Genomic DNA, 27,851 nt, shown 5'->3' on the forward strand with positions numbered 1-27,851 from the left:
ATAATACTCCTATTATCTAACTTGAAATAAATGCGATTATTTTTTAAATATTAATTTATGTAATTAAAATCAAAGAATTCTTGGAAAAATTTCACATCCACCTGGAATTTCTAAGTGATAGTCGAATCTACAATCTATTGCTGCAGAATTGGGTAATTTACGCAACGTATTAACTTTTGCAGCCTCATTTCTTATGAGGGATCTTCAGCTATGCAAACCTTAAAGCAATCTCTCGTCTGCTACTTATCCCCACGGCTAAAACAAAGCCAAAACCTTTCTTGGATTACCACCATTTGTATAAAAAATATAAACGAGTTAACATTTGAACACTTGCCACTTTAGTAATCATTCCCAAAAGCCTTTGGATTTACCAGATAATCCTGATAGGATAGCAAACCAACTACCCAGACTGCTGTGTTAAATACTGCTTGAAAGTATGTGCAAAACGATTCCTGGTTACTCTAAAACCTGATTTAATTTGAGTCAAGAATTAAGAGATGATGTTTCTCAACTGAATTTTCCAAATTTTGTGACTCTTCATAATTCAATAACCAATCGTATGGCATCACACACACAACATTAATCAATATCATTGATTTTGTTCATCTTTGTCATTATCATCAGTTGTTTATCTCCTGCGCAGTCCTGACAAAGAAGGTCAAAGGAATTGCAAAGTTGATTTATTTTCAGATATATATCCTATGTACTCTTTAATGAGATAATGCCCCATTATCAAACGTATGTGTTCTTTTTTAAAATGGTAGTGGGTGATTTAAGGGAGGTTTGGCTACTATTTCAACTGATTGTGCAACTATGTGGAGGTTCTCTTGTTGGTTTGACATCCTCAGAAGTTGTGTGGCTGGACAAGCTTCGATGTCACAAACTTATACACATACCACACACCCTGGGTCTGGAAGCGATAAAACAATGGGTAGAAAAATACAGGGAACTCATAGATAAACGCTTCAAAACAGACTTTATCACCAAAGCCACCCAATTAATACTCGAAGAAAACGCATTCTCATTTAACAACAAGACATACCGAAAGATAACCTTGAGAACAAACTATACGATGAAATAGGGAAAGTCATGACTTCAGAGAAGACATCAAGAAAAAGAGGAAATGCTACCTTGATGACTGTTTCATCTTTTGGAACAGATCAGAAGATCTACAAACATTCCACAACATCCTCAACACACTGCACCCATCTATCAACTTCCCGATAGATACCAGCCACAACGAACTTCCCTTCCTAGACATCAACATCAGGATACACAACTCCATCGTCACAACAGACATCCACCACAAAACAACCGACACACACCAATATTTAAATTTCTACTCCTGCCACCCATCCCACACAAAAAGAAACATTCCATATAGCATGGCAAGGCGCATATGCAGCATAATGACCGACTCACAAACATGCCAAATAAGACTAAACGAAATTAAAAACTTCCCACTAGAACAGAAATACCCACTCAAATTAATAAAAATTGGAATCTCAAAGAGCAATGAAACTAGACATCGCACAACTCAGAACTCCAAAAAAGAAAAACCAAAAAAGCATCATCGCATTCATAAACACACACAACCCTGGAGTTACCAACATTTCAAATTATACCTTCAAACTTACCAATAGTCCTACAAAGCCCCAAAATGGGAAACCTGTTTAACAAATATTGCATAAAAATCAGGAAATACCAAGAGAAAAACCTAAAGAAACAACTAACAAAAGCAAAATTCTCATCAGAGAATAAAACCAAATTCTTTGTAAAAGAGTGTGGAGATGGTAGCTGTGGGATCTGCAGTAACCCCATCTCCAAATATATAGAGGGAAACAAACAAATAAAATTTAAGAGTGGTCACACATTCAAAGTACATGCAGACATGAATTGCAAGATGCAGAACGTAATATACTGCATAATCTGTCCCACATGCAAGGAGAATTATAAAGGCGAAACTGGAAATTCTTTATGTCAATGAGCTAGAATTCACCGACAACGTATCCAACAGGAGGAACTGCGAAAGATTCTACTGAGAACCATGTGGAGAAGGAAAATTTAAGAACTTTCCCTTCTATAAATGCCCAAGGAATGACACCTTCTTCAGAAAAAATATGGAACAATACTTCATAACAAAGTTCTTTCCCAAACTGAATGGCTGAAAATATGAAAATCACAGCAACTTCCCTATAAACTCATCAAGAACTATTAGCTTCGTCTGTATAATAATGTCCTCACAATGTACAAGAACTTGTATGCATATCTGTTTCATTGAGTTCCTCCACAAGACACTTTTCCTTGTACATTATTGTCCATCCTAATATCTTCATTTTTGTAAAGAATTGTTTCTTATCTTCATTCCTCTTGAAAATATGTATATATATATATATATATAGCTGTATATATATATATAGCTGTATATATATATATATATATATAGCTGTATATATATATATATAGCTGTGACTGGTGAAATATCACTATTTCTGTAATGATTTGTACTGGATGAAGGACCAATTTTGTAAAGTAAACTGTAATTTTATATTAAACATACACAAACACACACACACACACAGTACTATACATATGTGCATATACATAAATAGAAGCAATCTTACATCCAGATTTTCCAATCCATTCCAGCACGGGAATCAAACATTGGACAAGGATGATGATAATAAATCCAGGCAATTTTTTGGAAAATAACTTTTATTAACCAACTTGTCATTCTTCTGTTGAAAGAATTAAACAGCTGTATAGATGTAAACACAATTTTTTTCTTTTTCCTTTCCTTCTCTTTTGCATTGACACTCCTTTCAGATACACAGGCACACATACACACACACACTCTCTCTCACTGGACAATGATGATTACGATGATAATAAATCCAGACCCCGCTTAGAGTAGCCATCTGGTTTTGCCATTTTTAAAGGCCAAGAATCAACTCATCACTTTCTATTGAAAGAACTGACCAGCTGTATAGATGTAAACACATTTTTTCCTTCTCTTTTCCATTGACACTCCTTTCAGATACCCAGGCACTCAAACACATACACACACACACTCTCTCACTTTCTCCCCATTCCTCACCCTCTTTTACTATCCTATATCTCTCTCTCCCCCTACACATGCAATAATACTATAAAAAGAGATGAATCCCCTCAAAAAATTCAAATCTGAAGAATCTACTAGAGTAGATGCAAGCGCTATTATATGTTTTATAAAAACATGTGACATATCAATAAAAATTTGTAAATGTACAACCATCCAGATCTCAGAGTATTTTATTTTTTCTAATATATAATACCTGTACATCACCTCCAAAACTTCTAATATATATATGTATGTATATGTGTGTGTGTATATATATATATATATATATATATATAGCTGTGACTGGTGAAATATCACTATTTCTGTAATGATTTGTACTGGATGAAGGACCAATTTTGTAAAGTAAACTGTAATTTTATATTAAACATACACAAACACACACACACACACAGTACTATACATATGTGCATATACATAAATAGAAGCAATCTTACATCCAGATTTTCCAATCCATTCCAGCACGGGAATCAAACATTGGACAAGGATGATGATAATAAATCCAGGCAATTTTTTGGAAAATAACTTTTATTAACCAACTTGTCATTCTTCTGTTGAAAGAATTAAACAGCTGTATAGATGTAAACACAATTTTTTTCTTTTTCCTTTCCTTCTCTTTTGCATTGACACTCCTTTCAGATACACAGGCACACATACACACACACACTCTCTCTCACTGGACAATGATGATTACGATGATAATAAATCCAGACCCCGCTTAGAGTAGCCATCTGGTTTTGCCATTTTTAAAGGCCAAGAATCAACTCATCACTTTCTATTGAAAGAACTGACCAGCTGTATAGATGTAAACACATTTTTTCCTTCTCTTTTCCATTGACACTCCTTTCAGATACCCAGGCACTCAAACACATACACACACACACACTCTCTCACTTTCTCCCCATTCCTCACCCTCTTTTACTATCCTATATCTCTCTCTCCCCCTACACATGCAATAATACTATAAAAAGAGATGAATCCCCTCAAAAAATTCAAATCTGAAGAATCTACTAGAGTAGATGCAAGCGCTATTATATGTTTTATAAAAACATGTGACATATCAATAAAAATTTGTAAATGTACAACCATCCAGATCTCAGAGTATTTTATTTTTTCTAATATATAATACCTGTACATCACCTCCAAAACTTCTAATATATATATGTATGTATATGTGTGTGTGTATATATATATATATATATATATACACACATATATATATACATATGTATGTATGTACATATATATATGTATATGTATATATGTATATATATATATATATAATGTGGGTGGGTCTTCTCAGAAACTTCATATTGCCAGACATCTTGGCCCATTGTCATTTTCTCCATGGGGTCCAACTTCCCTGAGACTGGTCCTCACTACTTCATCCTACGTCTTCCTGGGTTTCCTTCTTCCACTGGTACCATCCATTTTCAGTGATCGGCATTTCTTTATGCAGCTGCCCACATGTCCAAACCAACGTAGTCTTTTCTCTTGTATGCTAAATTTGATACATCTTATGTCCAACTTTTCTCTCAGTACATTTGCACTGATGTTGCACATCCAACGGAGTATACTACCTTTGTTTCACTCCAGTCTACGCATGTCTTCTGCATTCAGAGCTCATATATCACTACCATGGAGTATAGCTGTTTGCTCACAAGATCCATACAGTCTACCTTTCACTCTGAGAGAGAGTCCTTTTGTTACCAACAGAGGTAGTGGCTCTCTGAACTTCCTCCACCCAATTCTTATTCTAGAAACATTTTCAGAGCATCCTCCACCATTGCTAATTTGGTCACCTAGGTAACAGAAACTATCTACAACCTCAAGAGAGCCTCCTGGGCATTTCAGAGAATCTAAGTCCCGTGTGCTCTTAGTACTTATTATTCCTGCACATCTGCCACATACAAAGACGGCTTTATCTGTTAATCTACCTGTGATTCCATTGCACCTCTTATGTGTCCATAGTTTACACTGGGTGCAGCGAATGGAATTTCTTCCAACTCCTTTCCTACATATGGAGCAGGGCCATTTACTTGACAGAAAGAAAGTTTTGTTTTCTTACTAACAACCACTTTTGCTTTAGCCAGGTTAACTTTAAGGCCCTTTGATTCCAGGTTTTGCTTCCATACCTGGAATTTCTTCTCCAATTCTACTAAAGATTGCAGAATCTTTAGTAGAATTGGAGAAGAAATTCCAGGTATGGAAGCAAAACCTGGAATCAAAGGGCCTTAAAGTTAACCTGGCTAAAGCAAAAGTGGTTGTTAGTAAGAAAACAAAACTTTCTTTCTGTCAAGTAAATGGCCCTGCTCCATATGTAGGAAAGGAGTTGGAAGAAATTCCATTCGCTGCACCCATGTATTACATGTAAAACCAGCACAGAACATGTAGCAGAGGCAGGCCAAGAAAGAATTGATAAGAAATGGTTAGACAAACAGTAGAACTTCACCAAGATAACGAGGCCAAAAAATAAGACAGACTTAAAGAACAGTTAATATATAAGGACAGAAGGTGGCAGTATCATTGGCATGATAGGCAAAATGCTTTACAGAATCTGGGACCATGTGTTGGGGAAGCAAACTTGCCACACAGCCATACCTGTGCCTACAATATATAATCATCATCAGATATATTTCTTTCAATCCACCCAGGTCGGATAACTTACCCAGACCAATGAAACCTTTCCATGATAGCCTATCAAGTGATGAGCTATGAATGCTTTGCCTGGATTTTAATCACACTGGTCGTTCATTAGCTGAAATATCTCATCTGTGTATGCCATGACAACAGATGATGGCAGTAGTTTGCTAAATGAACAGGTCGATCTTGGCTGTGGACAGGTTGTTGTCAGTTCATATGCTCAGTATTTAGTGATATTTGCTAATCATTCAAGAAGTTCATTTGCCAAAATAGTTCACATCCATCATGCTGCATTTTGACATACTCTGGCTTTGGGTCTTACATGCTACTGGACCCATTGCTGGAGCCCTGAGAGGTGCTGTTACTCTGGGTTAGAGTAGAACTGGGAACAATAATGGCTAAGAGATGGTTTTACACTTCTCAAAGCCCCGAAACTCCTGAACCAGAGTCCCACGACCAAACGCAATGCTTCACTCAGCATTTACTCCCATGTTATGTCAATATTCATGCAAAACAGGAATGATAGTGGATTACTTGAATCAGTAGAGCGTCCAACTAAAAGTGATACCAATTGTTTTCTGCCCCTTTGCACTCTGAGTGCAAATCTAGCCTTGGATTCACAAGTCTGCATCTTTTAAATGAAGTAAATGAGGATTGTCTACTTCTGAACGATTTTTTAATGCTGATTTCAAATGTGTTTTTAGTTTCTGCCTATCACATACAGATTTGGCAAATGGCTTTAAAGTAGTTTTACTTCTTTTCACACTTCATTTTCTTTCAGCTTTTGGTAGTCGCTTGCAGTCTCTTTAGGGTTCAGCAGTAATCTGTCATCATGCTTACATACCACCTCCCCTCCATTTCTTTAATATCCTGGTGAAGTCCCTCGTTGTGCTCTTCACTTAGATTGCCAAGGTTCTCTGTGAAATTGTTGAGGTGTGAGTGAAGAAAGTGCATTTAACATTCATGTTGCACTCAAGCTTTTTGAAGTTTTGCAACATAAGTACCAACTATGACTTTGTAATTTCCCAAATGGTTTTTGACAATACACTCGAAGCTCACCCATGTCTGTTTTTCAGATTCATTCGTGGATTTCTCATAATCTGGGTCCCATTAGTTTATGAATGTCAGGATCAACAAATATTTCTGCCTTAATTTTCTCACTGGTTACATTTAGGAATCTTTTTGAGAGATACTGCAAACATGGTCCACCTGCAAGCAAAGATTTAATGAACGTTTCATCAAACCCCATTTGATGTATGTGCAAAGGTGCTAGCAGTACATTTGTAGGCTCAATCAAGGGTTTGAACAGAATGCTTTTGGATCCAGGTAACAAACTAGTATATTATTTATACTAATATTTTTTACATTAGCATTGATCATCATCATTTAACATCCATTTTTCATGCTAGCATGGGTAAAACAGTTTGACGGAAGCTGGTAAGCCACATCGGATTCCAATCTGTTTTCTATGGCTGGATGCCCTCCCCAATGCCAATCAGACAACAGTGTACAGGGTAGCTTTTACATTTCGCCAGCACTGGCCATGGCTATGACTTCACCTAGCTTGATGTGTCTTCTCAAGCACAGCAAATCGCAAAAGGTTTTGGTCACTTGTCATTGCCTCCGTGAAACTCAACATCCAAAGATCATACTTCACTACCTTGTCCCATGTCTGGGTCTATCTCTCCCACAAGTTCCCTCCACAGAGATCAGCACTTCTTTACACAGCTGTCCTTGTCCAAATGCATCCCGTTACCATACCAGCACAATCTTCTCTCTTCCACATAAAACAATGTTGGGCATATACAACAACAAAAAAAGGCAACATTTTATTTTGCTAGTAGTACATTATATACACCAAAGTACAAAACCACATCACTGATTAACATCCTGCCCCCTTCCATGCTTGCTTGGGTGAGACAGAATTTGTCAAGGAGGATTTTCTACAGCTGGATGCTTTTGCTGTTGACAACCTCCACCATTTCCAAGTAAGGTAACATGACCAGATGTTCTTAGATTAGAAATGAGGGATATTGCTTGCATGATGGTGACACTTGTTTACAAGTCTACAACTATCACACAATGCCAAGGCAAGAGGACAACAACACACACCATATATAGCAATGAGTGGACAAACAAAAGTAGCATTCAACACATTTGCTAGCAGTTACATATATTGTATTATTTAATAACAAGTCAATGTGATTGTGGTAACATAACTGATTCCCAACCACATGGTTCCAGGTTCAGCCCCATTGTGTAGCACCTTGGGCAAGTGTCTTCTACTATAGTCTCAGGCCAACCAAAGCCTTGTGAGTGGATGTGGTAGACGGAAACAAAAAGAAGTCTGCGGTGTATGTATCTGTATATGTGTGTGTGTGTGCATCTGTCCCCCGTCACTACTTGACAACCAGTGTTGATGTGTTTACATCCCTGTAACTTAGCAGTTCAGCAAGAGAGATTGACATAATAAGTACCAGGCTTAAGAGAAAAGTATTGGGGTTGATTCATTGAACTAAAAATTTTTCAAGGCCATGTCCTAGCATGTTTGTAGTCTAATAACTGAAACCAAAAATATAAGATGTAATACATAGACACACACATGATGGGACTCTTTGAGTCTCATCTACCAAATCCACCCACAAAGCTTTGGTTGGACTGGGCTTATAGTAGAAGACACTTGTTCAAGGTAACACGCACTGAACGTGAAACTATGTAGTTGAGAAGTAAACTACTTACTACAGTCACACCTCTGCCCATCTATGGAATTGGGAAATAAATCTGACATGCATACTGTTTTGCCTTTCAAGAAAATTCAAAGAAGTGAATTGGCACATGAGTTGTATTCCCTCTTCAGCTTCCACCAATTTTGAAATAACATAATCAGAAGGGGCCTTGATACAGTTGGTTTCCTGACTCAAATCATAGGAATGGTAAGCACCCTGATGGGATAACCCTCTTCCTATTTGAGAGGTGCAGATCCCTAATCTGGAACACGACATGCATTGACACATTCTCTGGTTCCAACCTTGTGGTATCTGTTGAAAACTCTGGTTTTGCTGTCCATAATGTGGAGGAGGAGAGAAAGACCAATAATCACAGGCACCTGGCTGGCTGCTATCAATTGGTGCCAGGTGTTCTGGGATGCTGTACCACTGATTTCCTCTGCAAAACAGGAATAGCATCGCCCCATTGGAGAAATGAACTCCATGAGGTGGAATGGCCACAGCGAATGTCGTTGGCTATTCTCTGTGGCAATGATATCGTGGTCATTACCACAGTGCACAGATGAGGGCCCCTCTCGTTCTGGGATATGTGGCCCTTTGCCCCTCCCCTTCCATCTTCGGCTGCTTTGTCCTCATCCATTTTTTCTCCATTTTTCTTTTCAGCTTTTTAAAGTGTATATTAGTAAATAAAGTTTTAATTCATTTTTAACTGTAAAAAAAGGAAAATTATTGGAAAAAGCAACACATTATCACAAGATATTTATTTATTTATTCATTTATATATGTCTAACATTCCATCTACACATTGATATTTCCATATGTGGTGCTTAAATAGACAAAAATGACTTTGCCAGTAAGTTTTTTTTCACCTGCGATATTTCAAAGGGTCAATCCGTCAGACTCAATATTTCCATTCCAAAAGCCTTTATCATTATATGATATGTATGTATGTATGTATGCATGTATGTATGTATGTATATGCATGTATGTATATATATATGTCACTTGTTTTGAGCTTTCAACATGTCTGAGGGGACCGTATCACTTATCAGTACAAGAAAACACATTGAGAAGAGGAAAGAGGAGACAGGCTCAAAAACAGAAGCAAAATCAAGACACATCAGAAACACCATGCCTGGTATTAAGTCTTTATCTCTTTGTTACTTTGTCGTCTTTTTACATCCCAATTATAAACACGAGCCATATCTGTAAAGAACTTTTTAAGGAAAAAAAACACACAGAAAAGAAGCAATTCATAGATTTAAATACAACTCAAAATCAAAAACACATCAACTGGAAACATTTTACATGAAATAATAAGCAATGTTTATCAATAATAACCATCACCACAATCATCATTCAACACCTGTTTTCCATGCTGGTATGGGTTGACAGGAGCTGGCAAGATCAAGGGCCGCACCAGCTTCCCCAGTCTGTTTTGCCTTGGTTTCTACATATGGATGCCGTATCTAACACCAACCACTCTACAGAGTGTACTGGGTGCTTTTACATGGCACCAGCACCAGTAAAATAAAAATGCTCTTGTTCAGAGTTACTGTCCTCCTAAATGGGTTGAGAGCCTTGCTCACATTTTTGGTTTCTATGGCTGAGTGCTCTTCCAGTCACTAACAACTTTACAAATACAGGTTGCATTTTATCAAAGTACCAACAGATGAAAGGTGTTCATATCCCACCAAGGCTAAAACAATGTTCTTTACACTGTCCTTGTTTGCCAACCACTTTACAAAGTCTACTGGGTTCATTTTATCATGATACCAGCACTAATGAAGTTGCTTTTCCCCTAACAGTCTTCTCTACATCGTTTCTGTTCCTTCAAACACACAACTTAACAGAGTGCATAGGGTGTATTTTATTGTGGCCCCAGCATTAGGGTTTGTGTTGTCTGCAGCAAGACTAAAAATTTAAAAAAGTATCAATCTGAGGCCAAAAATAGCATCAGCGAGCCTGTTGCTTTTTTCCTGTTTCACATTGAAAATATAAAACTAAAAGTGGAAAATTTACTAAGCAATGGCATCACTGAAACATATAGGAAAACAGATTGGGCAAAAAAGGGAAGTGGGAGTTGCAATGAAACCAAAATCTTTCCCCACTCATACCAATCCCTCCATAGAGTATCCTGGGCACTTTTAACATGGCACCAGCACCCATACCAATGCTAATACGTGGGACCTTGGTATTAAGATCTCAATTATGTTGTGGTGGGGTGGGTCTTCTCTGAAAGACAATGTTGGCTTCAGAGGCATTTCGCTAGGGGCCAGAGTTAAGATACTGGCTCTACTGAGCTTAGGATTTCATGAAATTTAACTGATATCTAAATGAAACAAACAAACAAAAAAAAAAGAAGTAAATTGAAATTATGGGACCATATTTTATGATTCTCATGGCAAAGGATACTAACTTCTAGAGTGGTGATCTGGTCTCTTAAAAAGCTAAGATCTTCTTCCAGTTGATTTAAGCTATTATTAGCCATAGACAAATTCTTCTCCAACAAGGCTTGTGCATCGTCCAGACTATACTCCAGCATCACATTTGCCTGCAAAAGGAAAACATCGAGAAGGAAACAAGAAAGATGTTAATTGGCTGCAAAGATAATTACAATGGAGAACAGAATTCATTTCTTTATCATCATATTTCTCTTGAAATATACTGGGGAGGGTAGCTGACTGCTTATTGTGATCATTCGTCTTTTGGTTTCCTGTAGCTTTGCTCTCTTTTACAAACCCAGTGAACATATTTTTCCCATTTCAAAGAAATTCAAACAATAGATATAAAACCCAAATTAAAAAGATTCTCAACAATTCAACAATTTTTTTTAGGGTGTGTAAAGAGGGAAATAACCCTCATCTGCAATTTTGATGAAACTCGAAACAAAGATATTCCAGTTCATTACAGAAAATATAACAGAAAAGTCTAATTCTTCAATTGCATGTAACACGGGCAACGCCGGGTAACTTTGCTAGTAAAACATATAACTAGATCACAAAAAAATGAATAAACAATATATAAGTAAAAAGACTACATACGTTTCATGGCTATAACTTCAATTTGAATTACAATTAAATTTAAATTTAATCGAAAAACACTCCTCAGGACAACAACCATAACAATAATAGTTAAATAAATAATCAAATAGATTTTTATATTATTATTATTTACTTATTATATATTGTTTATTCATTTTTTTGTAATTTTTGTGATCTAGTTATATGTTTTATAATATATTTTATTTTTTCTTTATGATTTGGTTTATGTCTATCATTGTTTGAATTACACAGAGGTTTTTCTCTAATTTATATATATTATATACTTATATTGTGAAATTTGATTTATTGCTAAATTGAATTTTTCACTGCAAGATTGGAGTTATACTCCCTAATATTATATATATATATATATATATATATATATATATATATATAAATTAGTAGGAATTGTACCAAAAAATTAAAATATTTTGTGAATTGTAGAAGTATAACCATTTTATTGCACATAAGGTTTAACAACAAAATCTTATATGGTCCCTGGTTGAAAACCACTGGTATAAAGTGTGCAGGCTGCCAGTGGATAATGCTTGGATGCGGGAAGTTACGGAAGAATGAAGGATGATATCTTCTGCATAGGGATAGGCACTGTTGGAGTTAATGAGAAGTAGGTGCATGGGGGAGAAAACAGAACCTTATGGCATTGGACAGATGTGGATCAAGGAAAAGTCTACCAGTACATGCCTTGATGGTATGTTCTAGCAGAAAGCTATACTGTTTCAAGTGTAGAAACAGCTTTACACATGTGAAAGTATATAATGGTAAAAAAAGGAAAAAGAATTGGTGCTCCGATAAAAACATAGTGTGAAATACGAGAAGATATTTACCCCAAGCCAAAGGCAGACTTTATCTGTTGGTGGGATTTTAGCCTTTGCATATAACAAGTCAGACAGTAAAAATTGGGTTTCAAATGGCTCTTTGGAATCCTGGAAATAACAGAAATAATGAAATAAATGAATGACGGACAAGATAGCATTTAATGCAAAATTTCAGTGAAATTAAAGTATATGTACTTAATGAAAAGAACCACACCAGCAGATCAGTTTGAGAATAGTTAATTAAGCAATTTGTTCTTCAACTATATGGCCTTAGATTCAGTACCACTGTGCAATACCTTGGGCAAGGGTATCCTACTAGAGTGAACCGAAACTTTATGAGGGAATTTGATAGGAGAAACGGAAAGAAGGCCATCACACACACACACACAGAACATGTGTTCCATGCTAGCATAGGTTGGACAGCTAAACAGAATCTGGTTCGCCTCAGGATGGTGTTGGTTTCCAGGATCTGCTTTGGTGACGCTTCCTAATGTCAACCACTTTACACAATGTATTTGGTGCTCTTTTTGTGGTCATAGTACTAGTGGGGTCACTAAGTAACTCACTAGACAACATCCCTTCACAGAATGAAATGTGTGAGCATGATGGCCTTTTTCTCAGTGTTTGCTAAATTCCCTTACAAGGCACTGGTCAGCTTAGGGCTATAGTCAAAGTCATTTGCCCAAAGTACTGGTATCCCATCCAACTCCACTTGTGAAGACCCATTGAGGCAAGTGAAAATCAGAAATCAGAACCAAAATCGAAGTCGATCAACATCAATGGAAATTGCAGCTGTGATACCAGTGCCGGTGGCACGTAAGCAAACCATCCGATCATGGCCGTTGCAAGCGCCGCCCCGACTGGCCCCCGTGCCGGTGGCACATAAAAAGCACTATCCGATCATGGCCGTTGCCAGCCTCGCCTGGCCCCCGTGCCAGTGGCACGTAAAAAGCACTATCCGTCCGTGGCCGTTTGCCAGCCCCGTCTGGCACCTGTGCAGGTGGCACGTAAAAAGCACCCACTACACTCATGGAGTGGTTGGCGTTAGGAAGGCCATCCAGCCATAGAAACATTGTCAGATCAGACAGGAGCCTGGTGCAGCCTTCTGGCTTCCCAGACCCCAGTTGAACCGTCCAACCCATGCTAGCATGGAAAGCGGACGCTAAATAATGATGATGATGATGATGATGATATACTTTATTTAAAAGCAGCAGAAATTTAACAAAAGCTGTTACTCGGAGTCTCCCGTTCCCGTTCGTCGGACAGTTTTGTGTTTACTCCGGTATATATATATATATATATATATATCAGGGACATCCTCATTGAGAAATTTGATGAGAGGGAGGAGGAACCATAGACTTGTGACGCAGAGGGTAACTGGAAATTCCTATGTGACACCTTGCTGAGCAGCACAGACCGAATCTGCAGCCAGTTCAAAGTAACTTCCAGACCTAAGGTAACACGGTGCTAGAATAATGCTGCCGACAGAGCCATTGGGCACCTTGCGCAAACGTCTTCCACTATAGCCGTCGGCTGACAAAAGCCTTGTGATTGGATGTGGTAGATGGAAACTGAAAGAAGCTTGTCATGTGTATGTCTCCTCCCATCACCACTTGACAACTGGTGTTGGTGTGTTTATGACCCCATAACTTAGCAGTTCAGCAAAATGGACCGGAGAGAATAAGTAAGAGGCTTAGAAAAAAGAGGAGCAAAATAAGTATTGGGGCCAACTCATTTGAATAAAAATCCTTCAACATGGTGCCTGAAACAAGTAGAGGAATTAAAGAATAAACCAACCTTTATTGATTGTAAATGCTTAACAATATCGAGGCACGTCTTTATGTCTGGTATTTGAGTCTTCAACCTGCAAAAATAAATAAGTGAAACCATCATCATTTTAATGTCTACTTTCCCATACTTTGTAATGATTGGATGTAGTTTATTGAACCAGATTTTCTATGGTTGGAGGCCCTTCATGCTACCAACCTTTTTCCTCTTTCCAAGATTAGTGAAGGCATGTGGCTTAATGGTTAGGGTATTCAGCTAACGATAATTAAGTTGTGACTTTGATTCCCAGCGACGCGTTGTGTCCTTGAGCAAGACACTTCATTCCATATTGCCCCAATAAACTCAACTGGCAAAAATGAATTGTACCTGTAATTCACAAGGGGCCAGCCTTGTCGCATTCTGTGTCATGCTGAATCTTCCTAAGAACTATGTTACGGGTATGTGTCTGTGGAGTACTCAGCCACTTGCATGTTAATTTCAGGAGCAGGCTGTTCTGTTGATTGTATTAACTGGAATACACATCGTCGTAGCTGACAGAGTGCCAGAGAATATTTCCCCACAGCCAGATGTGCTTTTGAACATTGGAAATGAATGGCACCCATTCACAACAATCACGTGATGTTAAGACAAGGAAACATGCACACACACACATATATACAACAGTGTCTTTTGGTTTCCATTGAACCAATCCACTCGCAAGGCTTTGATCAGCCTAGGACTACAGCAGAAGACACTCGCCCATGGTGTAGTGGGATTGAACTTGAAAGCATGTGGATGGGAAGCAAACCTGTTAACCACACAGCCAAGCCTGCACCTATTACACAAGATAAATCTAATAAGACCAGGCTCATTAATCTGTCTGCCAGTTTTCATTTGTCACCTTTCAAAAATGTTCTGGACATATATGAGCTGATATTTCATGAAAGTAGATGTTTGAATAACAGCAAAATATTTTGACAATGGAGCCTCAACTAGACTGCTTAGAGGTAAGAGTCATAGATACAAGATTTTCTGGGGGAGCAGCAACGACGGTCTAGATGGGGGTAAGTATTCTTCTGGCAGAGAAATGGGTGGATAAGGTGACTGAGGTGTTCAGAGTATGTGATAGGATTATCAAGCTAAGAATAGACCTCCTTAATGAACAAAGTCTCATGAGTGGATTAGGTAGACAGAAACTAAAAGAAACCCGTTGTATATATATGTATATATGAATGTGTGAGTGTTACTGTCTCCTTGTCTTAATATCATGTGACAGTTGTAAACAAGTGCCATAAGCAGGGCCCATCATTTCCAATCTTCCATGAAAACATGCCTGTCACATGGAAATATACCTTACTTGGAAACAAGTGAGGGTTAGCAAGAGGAAGGGCATCCAGCTGCAGAGAATCTGCCTCGACAAATTCCATCCAAATCATACAAGCATTAAAACTCTGACAACCTACAGACAGGACACAGACCTTGCATCTCATTAGTTGGATGACTGTGTCCTTGCTATTCCAGCCACTTCCTTCACCCTTCTGTTACCATATTTCTGCTTAAATACACTTTTTGATGGTAAGATTTAATTTAGATCTCTTTAACCTTTTTGTTTCCATATTTCTTGTCAAAATAGACTGCTTTTGTTTCAATTAATTTTGAAAATTAATAAGAAATTCTAATAAAACAACTTTGTAATTATTAAACTGGTGGTTGGAATTTAACATGAAATTTTGATGGAAACTAAATTACTAAGATCACTTTAAAACGGAAAGTATGAATCATAGAACCAGGGGCAATCTCAAGCAGGTTGTCATAAATAGGGTGAATTAGGTACTCTAAATCACTTCTTGAATTTTAACTATTATTTTATCACCACAAGAAAATTCATCAGTTGGTTAGTACTAGCAGGGTAGGTTTTTCTACTAATGTCATACATGGTGAGGTGATTTTTATAATAAAAATTAGCCTTCTGCTAATCAAATGATAAACAGGTAAGATGTAAATAATAATATAAATTATAAACCTCAGTGTTATACAGAAAAAAGGAGACCCTTTTCTGTCTCAAATTTATGCTTATTTTGCACAGGTATGGCTGTGTGGTCAGAAGGTTCATTTCACAACCATGTGGTATCAGGTTCAATCCTATTGCATGACATGTAGAACAATATCAGTCTTGGGAGTGGGAGATACGGTAGACATAAGAAGACAAAAACAAAATCACACAACCTACCGAGCTTTCTTTGTATTCAGGTTATAATCCATGAATTTGTATTTGCAATGTTGCTCGTCAAATCGTTTCAGAACAGACTCAGCAGCTTCATTGTTCTCAGTATTTTTCATGAAGTTTTCAACATCTTCCTGCACAAAATTAAAACAGAGCAAAATAAATCACTAGACAACCACCTTGTTCGACAAAAGCTATGTTGTTTGACAATAACCAGCTTGTTCAATGAGAGCTACCTTGTTTACAGAATAACAAGTGTTGCCCACCATATAATGGATAACTTGGCAAGTATACTTTTGTCACAACGGGTAATATCAAGAAATATAGCATACATTCAATAATTGTAATGTAACTCGAATAAACTTCTCGTATATTTGCAATAAACATATTTTACCAAATTTTATCAACTTAATCACAATCTGCTCCGTCAGAAACCTATCTTTGCAAAATTTCGGTAAAAAAAAATATTTGTTTTTCAGAAAGTTATCATTGCCTGCCACAAAGTTTTGTGTGTGCAATCAGATTCATCTGACTAATATTCTTCTAGGCAATGCTCTAGCACGGCTTGGATGGTTTGATAGGGGCTGGTCAGCTGGAGGACTGCATCATGTTTTGGCATGACATATATATTAGTTCAAAATTACAGAAAACATGAGGCAAAGACAGGTGTAGGAACAGCAAGCAGGTGTATTAGTTTAACGCTCAGGTAAAATGGAAAAGTCTTTTATGTTTTGAGTCTCTGCTCTTCAAAAAAAAAAAAAAAAAAAAAAAAAAGGATTCAGAGGGAAAAAAAGAGAGAGAAAAATGTGTAGGGATTAATGGTTCAACATGATGAATAGCTTAGAAGAGGCTGAATAAAAGGGAGATAATAATGGTGACCCCTATCAAATGAATTTGGTCTCGTGCGTGTGTGTATGTATGAATAAAATGTATGGGGTGAGTGTGAGAGTAGGTATGTATGGGCTTGCTGAAAAATATGTGGACCTGTGTGTGTGTGTGTGTGTGTAAGTGACCCAGTGAGTACATTATGTGGAGTGATGTGTTACATGTACTGGTATGTATGTGTGTGTGCAAATGCATTGGCCTGTGTGTGTGTGATCACTAGTGATGGTCATGTTATGCTTCCATTCATCTCACACAGCCAGATTCAACATGGAGGCCTACATCAAGTGCCTAGGGGACGTTGTGCTGCTCTGGGTCAAGAGGGTGGCTGCTGTCTGGCAAAAGGACTCTGCCCCTTGCCACACAAGCAGGAGAACCCAGTCATGGCTGTCAGATAATTTCTGTGACATCACCCCTAGCATCTGGCAACCTAACTCGCCACACTGCAACCCCCTTGATTATTATGTTTGGGGTGCAGTTAAGCGAGAGACCAACAAAACTCCTTGTAACACCAAAGATGAACTGAAGGCAAAGATTACAGTAGCATTCACCAACTGAAACAAGGAGATCATCCTAAAGAGTTGCAGGAGATTCCGGAGACGCCTGGGGGCCATGGTTGAAGCAAATGGCAATTTTATTGAATATTTACTCTTTAGTAGTTGAAGATATTTTCATGTAATTTTGGTAAATATATGTTAAAATGAGATGGCAGTGTTACTTTCATTTTAGCGTAATTTAGACAATTCATTCACCACACCATGTGTATATATACAAACATACACACACACACATATATATGTATATATATATATAGGTCTCCTGACCAAGCTTAGGACAGCAGTAACCCCAGACAAGAGCCGTAATGACCAGTCCAACTCATACCAGCAGACATAAAATGATGATGATGATAATCATCATTTTAACACCCCTTTCAATGCTTCAAACAGAATTCATTGAGGAAGATTTTTCTTTTTTTTTACAGCAGGATGTCCTTCCAGTCTCCAGCTGCTACTTGTTTCCAAGTGAGGTAATATTTTCCTCCCACAACTGGACAGGTTTCCATGGAAGATCACAAACAAACAACATTGCTTTCATGGTGGTAAAGAAGCCACATATCAAAATGAGGCACAAACACACACACATATATATTGGAATATAATCACATGCTGGGTCACTGCTTATTCAAATTTTGGTACAAGGCCAGCAAGTTCAAGGGGAGGGGGTCGATTACATTGATCCCAATCCTCAATTAGTAATTAGTTTATCGACACCCAAAAAGATGAGAAACAAAGTCCACCTCAGAGGAATTAGGACTCAGAATGTGAAGACAGACAAATTGCCGGTCAGCATGTCACCCAGCGTGCTAATGATTCTGCTAGCTTGTCACCCTAAGACACACAAATCATAAATATTTGATGATTTCACTGGAGCTGGCGCCATATAAAAAGCACTCAGTACATTCTGTTGGTGTTAGAAAGGGTAAGCAGCCATAGAAAACATATCAAAGCAAATAGTAGAGTTTGGCAGTCTTCTGGTTACACCATCCAGCTTATGGCCAGCATGTAGAATGGACAAATGATGATGATTTTCCTTTGCATAAAGCCATACATTTGAGAGTGATGGGTCAAGTAACTACTTTGCAAAATGAAAAGTCTATTCCAAAAGAATTTGAACTAAGAGAAAAAAAAAAAAATGAAAGAAACAAATAAAAGTAAATAAATATTATCTAATTCATTAATAAATAATAAGGAATTCAAATTTTGGTACAAGGCCAGCATTTTTAGTGGGAGGGAGTTTATTTCATTAGAGGTAAAATTCTCTATCATGTAGTATCAAAGACACAGCTAAGTCTACAAGAGTATGTATATGCTATGGAAGAATGGATGGATAATGAAGATAAAAATATTATGAAATATTCATATTTGAAATACATAATTAGTATCAAAATTAGCAATCAGTCTGAAAGAATTTTAATCAGTAACACATTTCATTGACATTTAACATAATTCGGATGGACTAAGGCAAATATTTTTTCTTGTTAGGAATTTTATAGTTTCACAAATGAGGCTATACAAAGTTTTATGGAGGAAAAGGTTAATATCATTTTTGCCTTCTAGAAAACAGCCTGTTAGATAAAAGCTCTTATCCATTTTTTTTTTGTTTTTTTCAAAAATGTTCACTGCAAAACAACAGTTGTTGACAGACATCCAAAACTAACTGTGAGTGGTTTGGTAACACGAGCAGCTGGTTAACAAGTTCTACCAAGAGACAAGTAAGAGGTGGGTTTAGTTAGTAATGCGCAAATAATCTAGAAATATATTTATGCACACACATAATATATATATAATCATCATCATCGTTTAACGTCCGTTTTCCATGCTAGCATGGGTTATATATACACACACACTAGAAGAGATACTCAGCATTGCTTGGGATTAAAATGTCATAGTTTTTTTATTGTTTTACTAGTTTCAGTCATGTGACTGCAGCCATGCTGGAGCACCGCCTTTAGTTGGAAAAAAATCGACTACAGGATTTATTCTTTCTAAGCCTAGTACCTATTCTATTGGTGTCTTTTGCTGATGCACTAAGTGACAGACAAGTAAACACAGCAACATCGATTGTCAAGTGATGGTGGGGATACAAACACAGACACACACAAATATACAACAGCCTTCTTTCAGTTTCCGAGTACAAATCCACTCAGAAGCCTTTGGATGGCTTGAAGCTATAGTGTGTGTGTGTGTGTATATATATATATATATATATATATATCATCATCATCATCATCATCATTAGCATCCATTTTCTATGCTGACATGGGTTGGATGGTTTGACTGAGGTCTGGAGAGCCAGCAGCCTGGCAATGTTTCTACAGCTGAATGCCCTTCCTAACGCCAACCACCCCAAGAGTGTAGTGGGTTTTCTTTATGTGCCACCAGCATAAGAGCCAATCAGGCGGTCCTAGCATCGATCACATTTGAATAGTGCCTTTTACGTGCCACCGGCATGGGAGCCAGCCAGGGGGTACTGGCATCAACCATGTTCAGATGGTGCTTTTTATGTACCACTGGCACGAGAGCTAGTCAGGCGGTCGTGGCATCAATCATGTTCATACAGTGCTTTTTACATGCCACTGGCATGGGAGTACTGGCCACAGCTACAATTTTGGTTGTACTTGAATCAACAGCTCTCCTCAAGCATATCATATATATATATATATATATCTATACATATATATATATATACACATACATATATACATACACATATATACAGGGTTTGGACAAAAAAACGCAAACACCTTAAAATTTCAAACAAAATTTATTTTAATATGGGGTAGGACCGCCTTTGGCAGTAATTGCAGCTTGAATTCTACAAGCTAGAGACTCGTACAAAGTTTGAATTGTTTCCAAATGAATTTTTGTCCATTCTTCAACTAAACAGTCTCCAGTTCTTGTAGTGGTGATGGCGGAGGATATCGGCTCCTTACTTGTTTTTCTAAAATGCACCATAAATGTTCAATAATATTGAAATCTGGGGACTGTGGTGACGAGATAAGATGTTCAACTTCACTAGAATGTTCCTCGTGTCATTCAGTAACAACTTTAGCCATGTGAATTGGTGCATTATCCTCCTGAAACATTGTGTTTCCCTTCAGAAACAGTTCTGCAACCCTAGGATGAATTTGACCAGATAAAATGCTTAAATATTAATTCTGCCATGAAGAGAAACCATTGGGCCAGTGGATTTCCAAGATATAGTCCCCCCAGCTCATCACAGATCCTCCTCCATGTTAAACATTGGAAGAAGGCAGTGTGGGTCAAATGCTTCTTTTGGCCGTCTCCACACATATACTCGGCTGGTGGTTGGAAATAAAGTAAAGGATGACTTGTCCAAGAAAATAACATTCTTCCACTGCTCTAGGGACCAATTCTGTAGGTTTTTACTCCACTCTAAAGGCTTTGCAATGTTTGTTTTTGAAAGTAGTGGCTTTCTGATTGCAGGCCTCCTGTGAAATCAGGCTTTGTGCATTATCTCATAGCTTCAAGATTTCAATGATGTAATTGTTTATTTCAGACTGATATTGTAGAGTAGGTGTGAGAAGCTGGATCTGGTCATTTCAAACACAAGACAGGTAGAATATTTCAGCCAGGCAAAAGGGCTAAAGGTACAATCTGTAAAATACTAAGCCACTCACTCTATGATGTGACAAAATAGTTCTATTAATGAACAAACAACTGGAACACTCACTGACCAAACTGGCATGTGATTTAGTTAAGTGATTTTTTTATTTAGATACAAGGCCAAAAATTTGGAGGGGAGGGGTTTAGTCAGTCGCCAGTTGGGGATTATAAAATAAAGTACTTGATTAGTACTTTATTTTATAAACTCCAGGAAGATGAAAGGTAAGGTTGGCCACCACACAATTTGAACTCAGAATGCAGAGTTGGAACAACCACAAAGCATCTTTTCGGATGCTCTACAATTCCACCAGTTTGCCACATCTACTTAAGTACAGGTATATCTCAACTTACATAGTAATTGGTTCTGAAACATCTGACAACGTGAAAAATGATGCAACATGAAAAATCATTATAAAATATTTATTAGCTTATATCTGTTTTAATAAAGGATTTGGCCTACCTTGAAATGAATAACACAAGTTGAAGTATATCTGGATTCCCCCCCCCCCCCGACTCCCATTGGATCTTTTGCTTCACTCAGTTTCCAATTCTTTTCAAATTTAGTGTATTGATGCAGCTTTGTATGCACAGGCGTGGCTGTGGTAAGAAGCCTGCTTCTCAACCACATGGTTCCAGTGGATTTGGCAGACGGAAACTGAAAGAAGCCTGTCATGTGTGTGTATCAGCCCCCCCTCCCCGCCATCACTTGACAACTGATGCTGGTGTTTATACCCCTGTAACTTCGTGGTTCAACCAAAGAGAGCAGGACTAGGCTTACAAAGAATAAGTCCTGGAGTCGATTTCTTCAACTAAAAACCCTGTATGGCCGCAGTTTAATGATTGAAACAAGTCAGAGAATAAATGTGGAAACGAAATTCATTTCTGCTATATATTAATAAATAAAAGTTAATCGCTTTTAAAGTTTGCAAATTTTGGATAATTTTATCCAAAAGCAACAGACATAACTGGTACCTTTTCCCATAACAACAGGTCAAGGTAGCCTGCTTGAAAATTCCAATCAGCTGGATTGTCTTTATCTCTTTTCTGAATGGTTGCACCTCGTTTTTGTCATTTATCACCATTTTTTAATTTTTTTTTTATTTTGAGAAACAGATGCTTGAGTTTTCCCTGAACCATTTCAACCTAAATAGAAGTCTGGCCATGGCCAACTTGTTTAACCTTTTCAATGTGATGGAGAAATTGTAAAGCGAGGATGATGCAGTGTCTTACTTGCAAGGGAAGGGTGTTATCCCTCAGAGAAAATCATGCACAAAAAGACAGAAGAGATTGCTTCATGGGAACATTAAATCTGGCAGTGCTCCTGCAAAGGAGGCAACATGTGTGTGTGTGTCTGTCAGAAAAGATACAAGGTTGGAAGGTGGCACCCTTCTTTTTAGGACTGTACTGCTTTTCCTTTACTTATAGGTCAAGGAATTAACTTGTTCTGTTTTGCGCTGAAGAACCGAGGATGAGCCACTGCACAGCTGTTGATTACCATAGCTAGGTTTGTGAAATATGTATAATGGACCAGCTCTGCAACCCAATTACAGATTGGTAGTCCTGGGAAGGTTGTTGAGATAAATGAAAAAGTCTTTGCAACATGTAAATACAACCAAAGAAAGGTGCTACCTGAACAGTGAGATTTTGGATGAATGTGTCGTGAGACCAGACATAGTTTTCTTCATATGGTGCCATGTTGGGACTGTGACACACTTGAGGAATGCATACATCAATTGGTTCTTACAGGAACCACTATTTTCAGTGACTTGTGGTGGGCCTACTCTCACATTCCTGAAATTGATGGTTATAAGTTTTGACACAGAACAATGAACCACAGAGCTGGGTTTGTTAACTTGAAAGGTGGTACCCATATGCAACAAGTGGAAAGCACATTGATGGATCTGTGTAAAATGAGGGAAATGTAAATGACAAAATGACACTGTACGCCCCACCATTCCATGGTTAACTTGTATCTCTATGAGATTATGTGGTGTGACTCAAACTTTCGATTTTGGATTTTTGTTACAAAAAATGAATTGTTTACATGAACTGAGCAACAGTTTGCTTTTTATGTGTAATTTTTTTGGAAAAAAACCCCAAAAAACCATTTCCTTGAGGATTTTACTTTGTATATTGCTTACATGCCTGTTCCAACATTTCATATGGCTTTATTCATTAAAACTTCCATTGTCATGATGTTTTGTCTAATGTTGTCATAGACAGTTATCATGCACAAAATGCCAGCTTCCAAATCCTGTATTTTGTTTGAGTAAAAATAATAGAACTAAACCTCTGTAGCATTTTACTAAAACTTTTCTGGAACAAGTGGATAACAAAATCAGATTCAGTGTGAAAAATGTACATTAATATACCAAATTAGAAAATTTTCACTTGATTTTTAAGATTTCAAAAGCTGTGAGTGAAACAAAAATGATCCTTTCCATTTGTAAATTTAAATACACTTCTACCTCTCACATTTTATAGATATGCTATTCATACAGGCATTTGGAGACAGACATCTTTTGAAGATGGTCTCACAAAACTGTTTGGTAATTTCTGTAAAATTAAATTTTTTTTTCAGCTCACACAAACCTATACATATACAAAAATGTATACATATACAAAAATGTATACATGCACATAAAGATATACAAAAAATACATAAAAGCGATTTGTGAAAACATAAAACATGTATGTGTGAGTGTGTGTTTCATTGTTCAAATCGCTGGTGGACACAAAAGAAGAGTATGCGACTGTTTTTCACTGTTCAGTTAGTTTTGGCACATCTGTCTCCCAAGGATCGCCTCTGAAGACTTCTAATTTAGGTGCTTGGTTACAAATAAATGGGGAAGGTATATAGCTGACTTAAATCAACTGCTTGTACTTTTTACCAATCTCAGAAGAATAAAGCAAATACTTGTATTTGCTTTGTTCCTCTGAGATCAATATTTTCTAGTTGGGATTTGAACTCAATATAAAAGTACATATCTGAATTCTGCACGATGTTTTGGCTTTATGATTGAAAGAAAGGGTGGAGCGAGGGAGAAAGTATGGCGTGCCAAAGTCATTTGCAGTGAAAAAGAAGTCAAAGAGTTTTAACTGCACACTGAAACCGCATAACGGTCTTGGCACAAACCCAAGTTTGAAAAAAGAGAGATAAGAGTACAAGAGAAGGACTTGAAATATAAAAATAGAAATTCCTACAATACAGGTGACAACTGAGGTTTCAAATGACAGGAATTCAAAAATAACAAAAGTTATATAGGGGATTATTCTATAATAAAAGGGTTCTCAAACATTCTTAATCTATGGACACCTTTAGTTATTATTTTATTCTGGTGGACCCTCATAATAATTCAACTAGTTTTATAGAAACATCTTTCAAAATTCCTTTTTTTCCATACACGAACTTGTGTAGGTTAAAACTATGTAAAATGTTAGAGAAAGAAACCTTGCTGTTTCTTGCAAGATGTACCAATACCTACGTCTAAAGCAACATTTTTCATGGACCTTTTTAAAGTACTATTGTGGATTCCCAATTTAGTATTTTGTTGCATGGACCCCGGTCAAGAACCAATGGATAATGCATAGAAAAAGCATAGGACTGAAAGAAAAACCAGAATTTCAATTAACGAATAATAATAAAACGATCATATGAAAAACCGTGGGCTGCCACACGGTCTCTGTTTCGAGTTGAAACAAAAGATCACCAAAACATGTATACTCTTCCCTTTCATATCCATTTTGGGTATTACTTAAGAAGAGTGGACCTGATGCGCACACCGGTCAGACATGCGCCAGTCAGTACCTGCAATAAAAATAAAAAAACCCTTCACATGTATAAATATGTGTAAACTGTAAATCGGAGGGGAGGGGGAATTTATCTATCTATTTATCTAATAAAACAAATTTTGAAATTGAAATAAAATGTTACTCAAAAGCAGACATTAAGAAAAGTGAGAATAAAAGTGAATCATTCTGAAAGATGTTTTAGAATGTTCCGAAAACCTTCATCTCCAGTCTTCCCATATTTTTCTCCTCCAAAGAAACTCGTCTCAACGGGATTCCATCATACTCTTGAATCTGCTTTTCGCATTTTCCCAGTAACATTCAACAGAGTTGGTCTGCACATCAGTTCCTGGATCCACAAAGTTTTCTCTATGGTTCACTTTGAAATGGGAATATCGTGGTTCAATATCTATTTCGACTATTCCATTGTATCCACACCAACAATCAGAATTGATAATCGTTCCTGATTTTATATACTTTCTGATAAGGGGGGGGGCAGAGTTTCGGAGGAACAACCATTCACAAACCCCCAGAAGTCCTATTTTGTCGTCTTCTCTGTCCCATTCTCCCAAAACCCACCTCTCCTCTGGTTTTCTACCTCTATTATACTTTCTTTTGCACATAAAAGATTCGTCTGTTTCGACGATGTACCTAACTCCTCCAACTTGGTAGGGATTACATACAAGATGGTGACTCCCTATGGCTCCCATGTATTGATAACATTATCACTATTGCTTCTCAAAGGCCTGTCATATCACATGAGATATTTATGGAAACTTTTCTGGACCATAAATTCAAGTGTATGATGGAAGTACACACAAATATGATTGAATCCCATCTAGACGAATTTCTCTGGAGGGGAAAAATGTGGGAAAACTGGAGATGGATGTTTTTGGAACATTCCAAAACATCTTTCAAAATGGTTCACTTTTGAATAACGACTAACTTTTAAGTAAATAACATTTTATTTCATTATTTTCACTTTTCTTTCTTAATGACTACTTTTGAGCAAGATTTTATTTTGATTTCAAAATTTTCTTTACTTCCATTCATTCAGTCAGTCGATTGCTTGTTTCGATAGATACATCCACCCCATCCCCTCTAATTTACAGTTTACACATATTTATACATGTGAAGGGTTTTTCTTTTATTGCGGGTGCTGACTAATCTACTGACTGGTGCGGGTGCGCGCGAAGGGGCCACTCTTCTTAAATAGTACCCCATTTTTCACCCAGAGAGAGAGAAAAAAACTTAGAAATCTTAGGCACATAAACTCTCTTTCTGCCATTATAGAAGCCTCCAGAGAACAGAAAGCAAAAATCTGAATGTTTTAACGTTAAAGAATTCGATTTTTTAAAAGATAAATATAGAAGTGGGCCTCCATCCACCCCACGAGACTTTGCTTTCCCATAACTTTCATTAAAAATACTTGTTTTTGAATCAAATTTTCTTTACAGAGGATATATATGGTATAAACGAATCTTGAGTATGAACCGATAAAAATCTATGCGAATCTAACGAATTAAAACCAAAGAGAGGAATTAAAAATGTATCGTAAGTTATGTGAAGGTGAACATTATTTTAATATATATTATTTCAATCTATTTGTGAATAGAAAAAAAAATTATGAAAGATGGAAAGGTAACAAAATTCTATAAATAAAATCTGGGAAAAATTAAACAAGAATTAAAACCGATGGAAAAGTGAAAATAGCTTCGACGTTCAGAACCTGAAATATTAATCATCATCAAATTAGGAAAAAATGTTTAATCAACTGAAAACGGTATCGGCTTAAATTCTCGTGGAGACAGAAGGAATAATTAAGGGATCGATGCTAAAATTTTATATTTAAACTTTGTCAACATTTCTATTGAAGGAAAAGAGTGGAAGCCAAGAAGATTCCTCAACAAGCGTCAAGAGCAGAATTGGGAAAATGCTTCAATGTTAATCGGTGGGAAATGTTTCTTGTGGTTTCCTCATGGAAGGGAGAAGAGTCAATCTGAAATAAATATTCCTTTTATGGCAGATCAATAAAAATTTACATAATAAACTTATTCGGGTTTGTCTGATTTATCTTCGTGTAAAACATTTCTTAAAACATTTTTCTATGCTTTAATTATCATCGTTTGACTTGATTGAGTTCCCTGGAAGTGTTTAATCATCTTTGATAATTATTTTCTTACGATTACTCAGAAAATATCGAAATGATCAAGAGGGAAATATTATTAAGCGAGAATGGCAATCATTACATGAAATAATCGATAGAAGCTGCGAGAGACAAATTATCTTCTTATTTTCTCTCTTTTTAGTTCCTCCTTTTTATCTTGAAATAAAACGGGAAAAAATATTACATATTTACAAAGCAGTAAGCAATTACTGCATTCGAAAGACTCAAGTGTAATCAAAACTGGAGATAAGGATGGTTTTGCTGTGTTGGAAATTGTCTGAACCTACCACAAAATCTGCCTTCGGGATTCCGCTGTGGTTCTGCTCTTCGTCCGCCTTGTCGGCCGCCATGCTTCTTTGCTCAGATCTCGCGAGATTCTCTCGAGAAACAATATGGCGATGTTAAAGGTGAGTCCAATGATCTTCGCCTCTTCCACATTCTTGTCGGACATTTTACCTGTTTATTCCT

At 37.1% G+C, this 27,851-nt stretch overlaps 3 protein-coding genes across 3 annotated transcripts in view; 2 read left to right on the plus strand and 1 right to left on the minus strand.

The window, feature by feature from the left end:
• LOC115223197 (DNA polymerase lambda-like) overlaps nt 1-1,107 on the plus strand; it is a 2,893-nt gene extending 1,786 nt beyond the window's left edge. Inside the window, exon 1 of the mRNA XM_029793654.2 lies at nt 1-1,107. This exon is cut by the window's left edge and continues 1,786 nt beyond it. The gene's annotated coding sequence lies outside the window, so the exon portion shown is untranslated.
• An 8,129-nt stretch (nt 1,108-9,236) lies between these two features.
• Nucleotides 9,237-27,803, minus strand: LOC115223191 (prefoldin subunit 3). The gene is made up of 6 exons (XM_029793639.2): nt 27,671-27,803; nt 16,365-16,492; nt 14,165-14,231; nt 12,377-12,475; nt 10,903-11,041; nt 9,237-9,693 (listed from the first exon to the last, which is right to left on the minus strand). Exons 1-6 carry the CDS (start codon nt 27,731-27,733, stop codon nt 9,629-9,631), a joined length of 561 nt encoding a protein of 186 aa, XP_029649499.1. The 5' UTR covers nt 27,734-27,803; the 3' UTR covers nt 9,237-9,628.
• The window catches only part of LOC115223190 (cullin-5), a 36,002-nt gene continuing 35,803 nt past the window's right edge, over nt 27,653-27,851 (plus strand). The window contains exon 1 of the mRNA XM_029793638.2: nt 27,653-27,790. Within this exon, the coding sequence (XP_029649498.1) occupies nt 27,776-27,790 (15 nt within the window). The 5' untranslated portion in view covers nt 27,653-27,775. The remainder of the gene's footprint in view (nt 27,791-27,851) is intronic.

The sequence above is a fragment of the Octopus sinensis genome, linkage group LG22 (assembly GCF_006345805.1).
Source record: "Octopus sinensis linkage group LG22, ASM634580v1, whole genome shotgun sequence".
NCBI classification, from domain to species: domain Eukaryota; kingdom Metazoa; phylum Mollusca; class Cephalopoda; order Octopoda; family Octopodidae; genus Octopus; species Octopus sinensis.

What these genes read in the sequence shown, in the direction of transcription:
- LOC115223191 (XM_029793639.2), bottom strand. Translation starts at nt 27,733, where the DNA reads ATGGCGGCCGACAAGGCGGACGAAGAGCAGAACCACAGCGGAATCCCG. An exon ending in AAGTCTGCCTTTGGCTTGGG is followed by an intron (nt 11,042 to 12,376) that starts GTAAATATCTTC and finishes TTCCTTTTGCAG; the next exon opens with GCAAATGTGATGCTGGAGTA. An exon ending in GATCACCACTCTAGAAGTTA is followed by an intron (nt 9,694 to 10,902) that starts GTATCCTTTGCC and finishes AGTTCTTTACAG; the next exon opens with ATATGGCTCGTGTTTATAAT.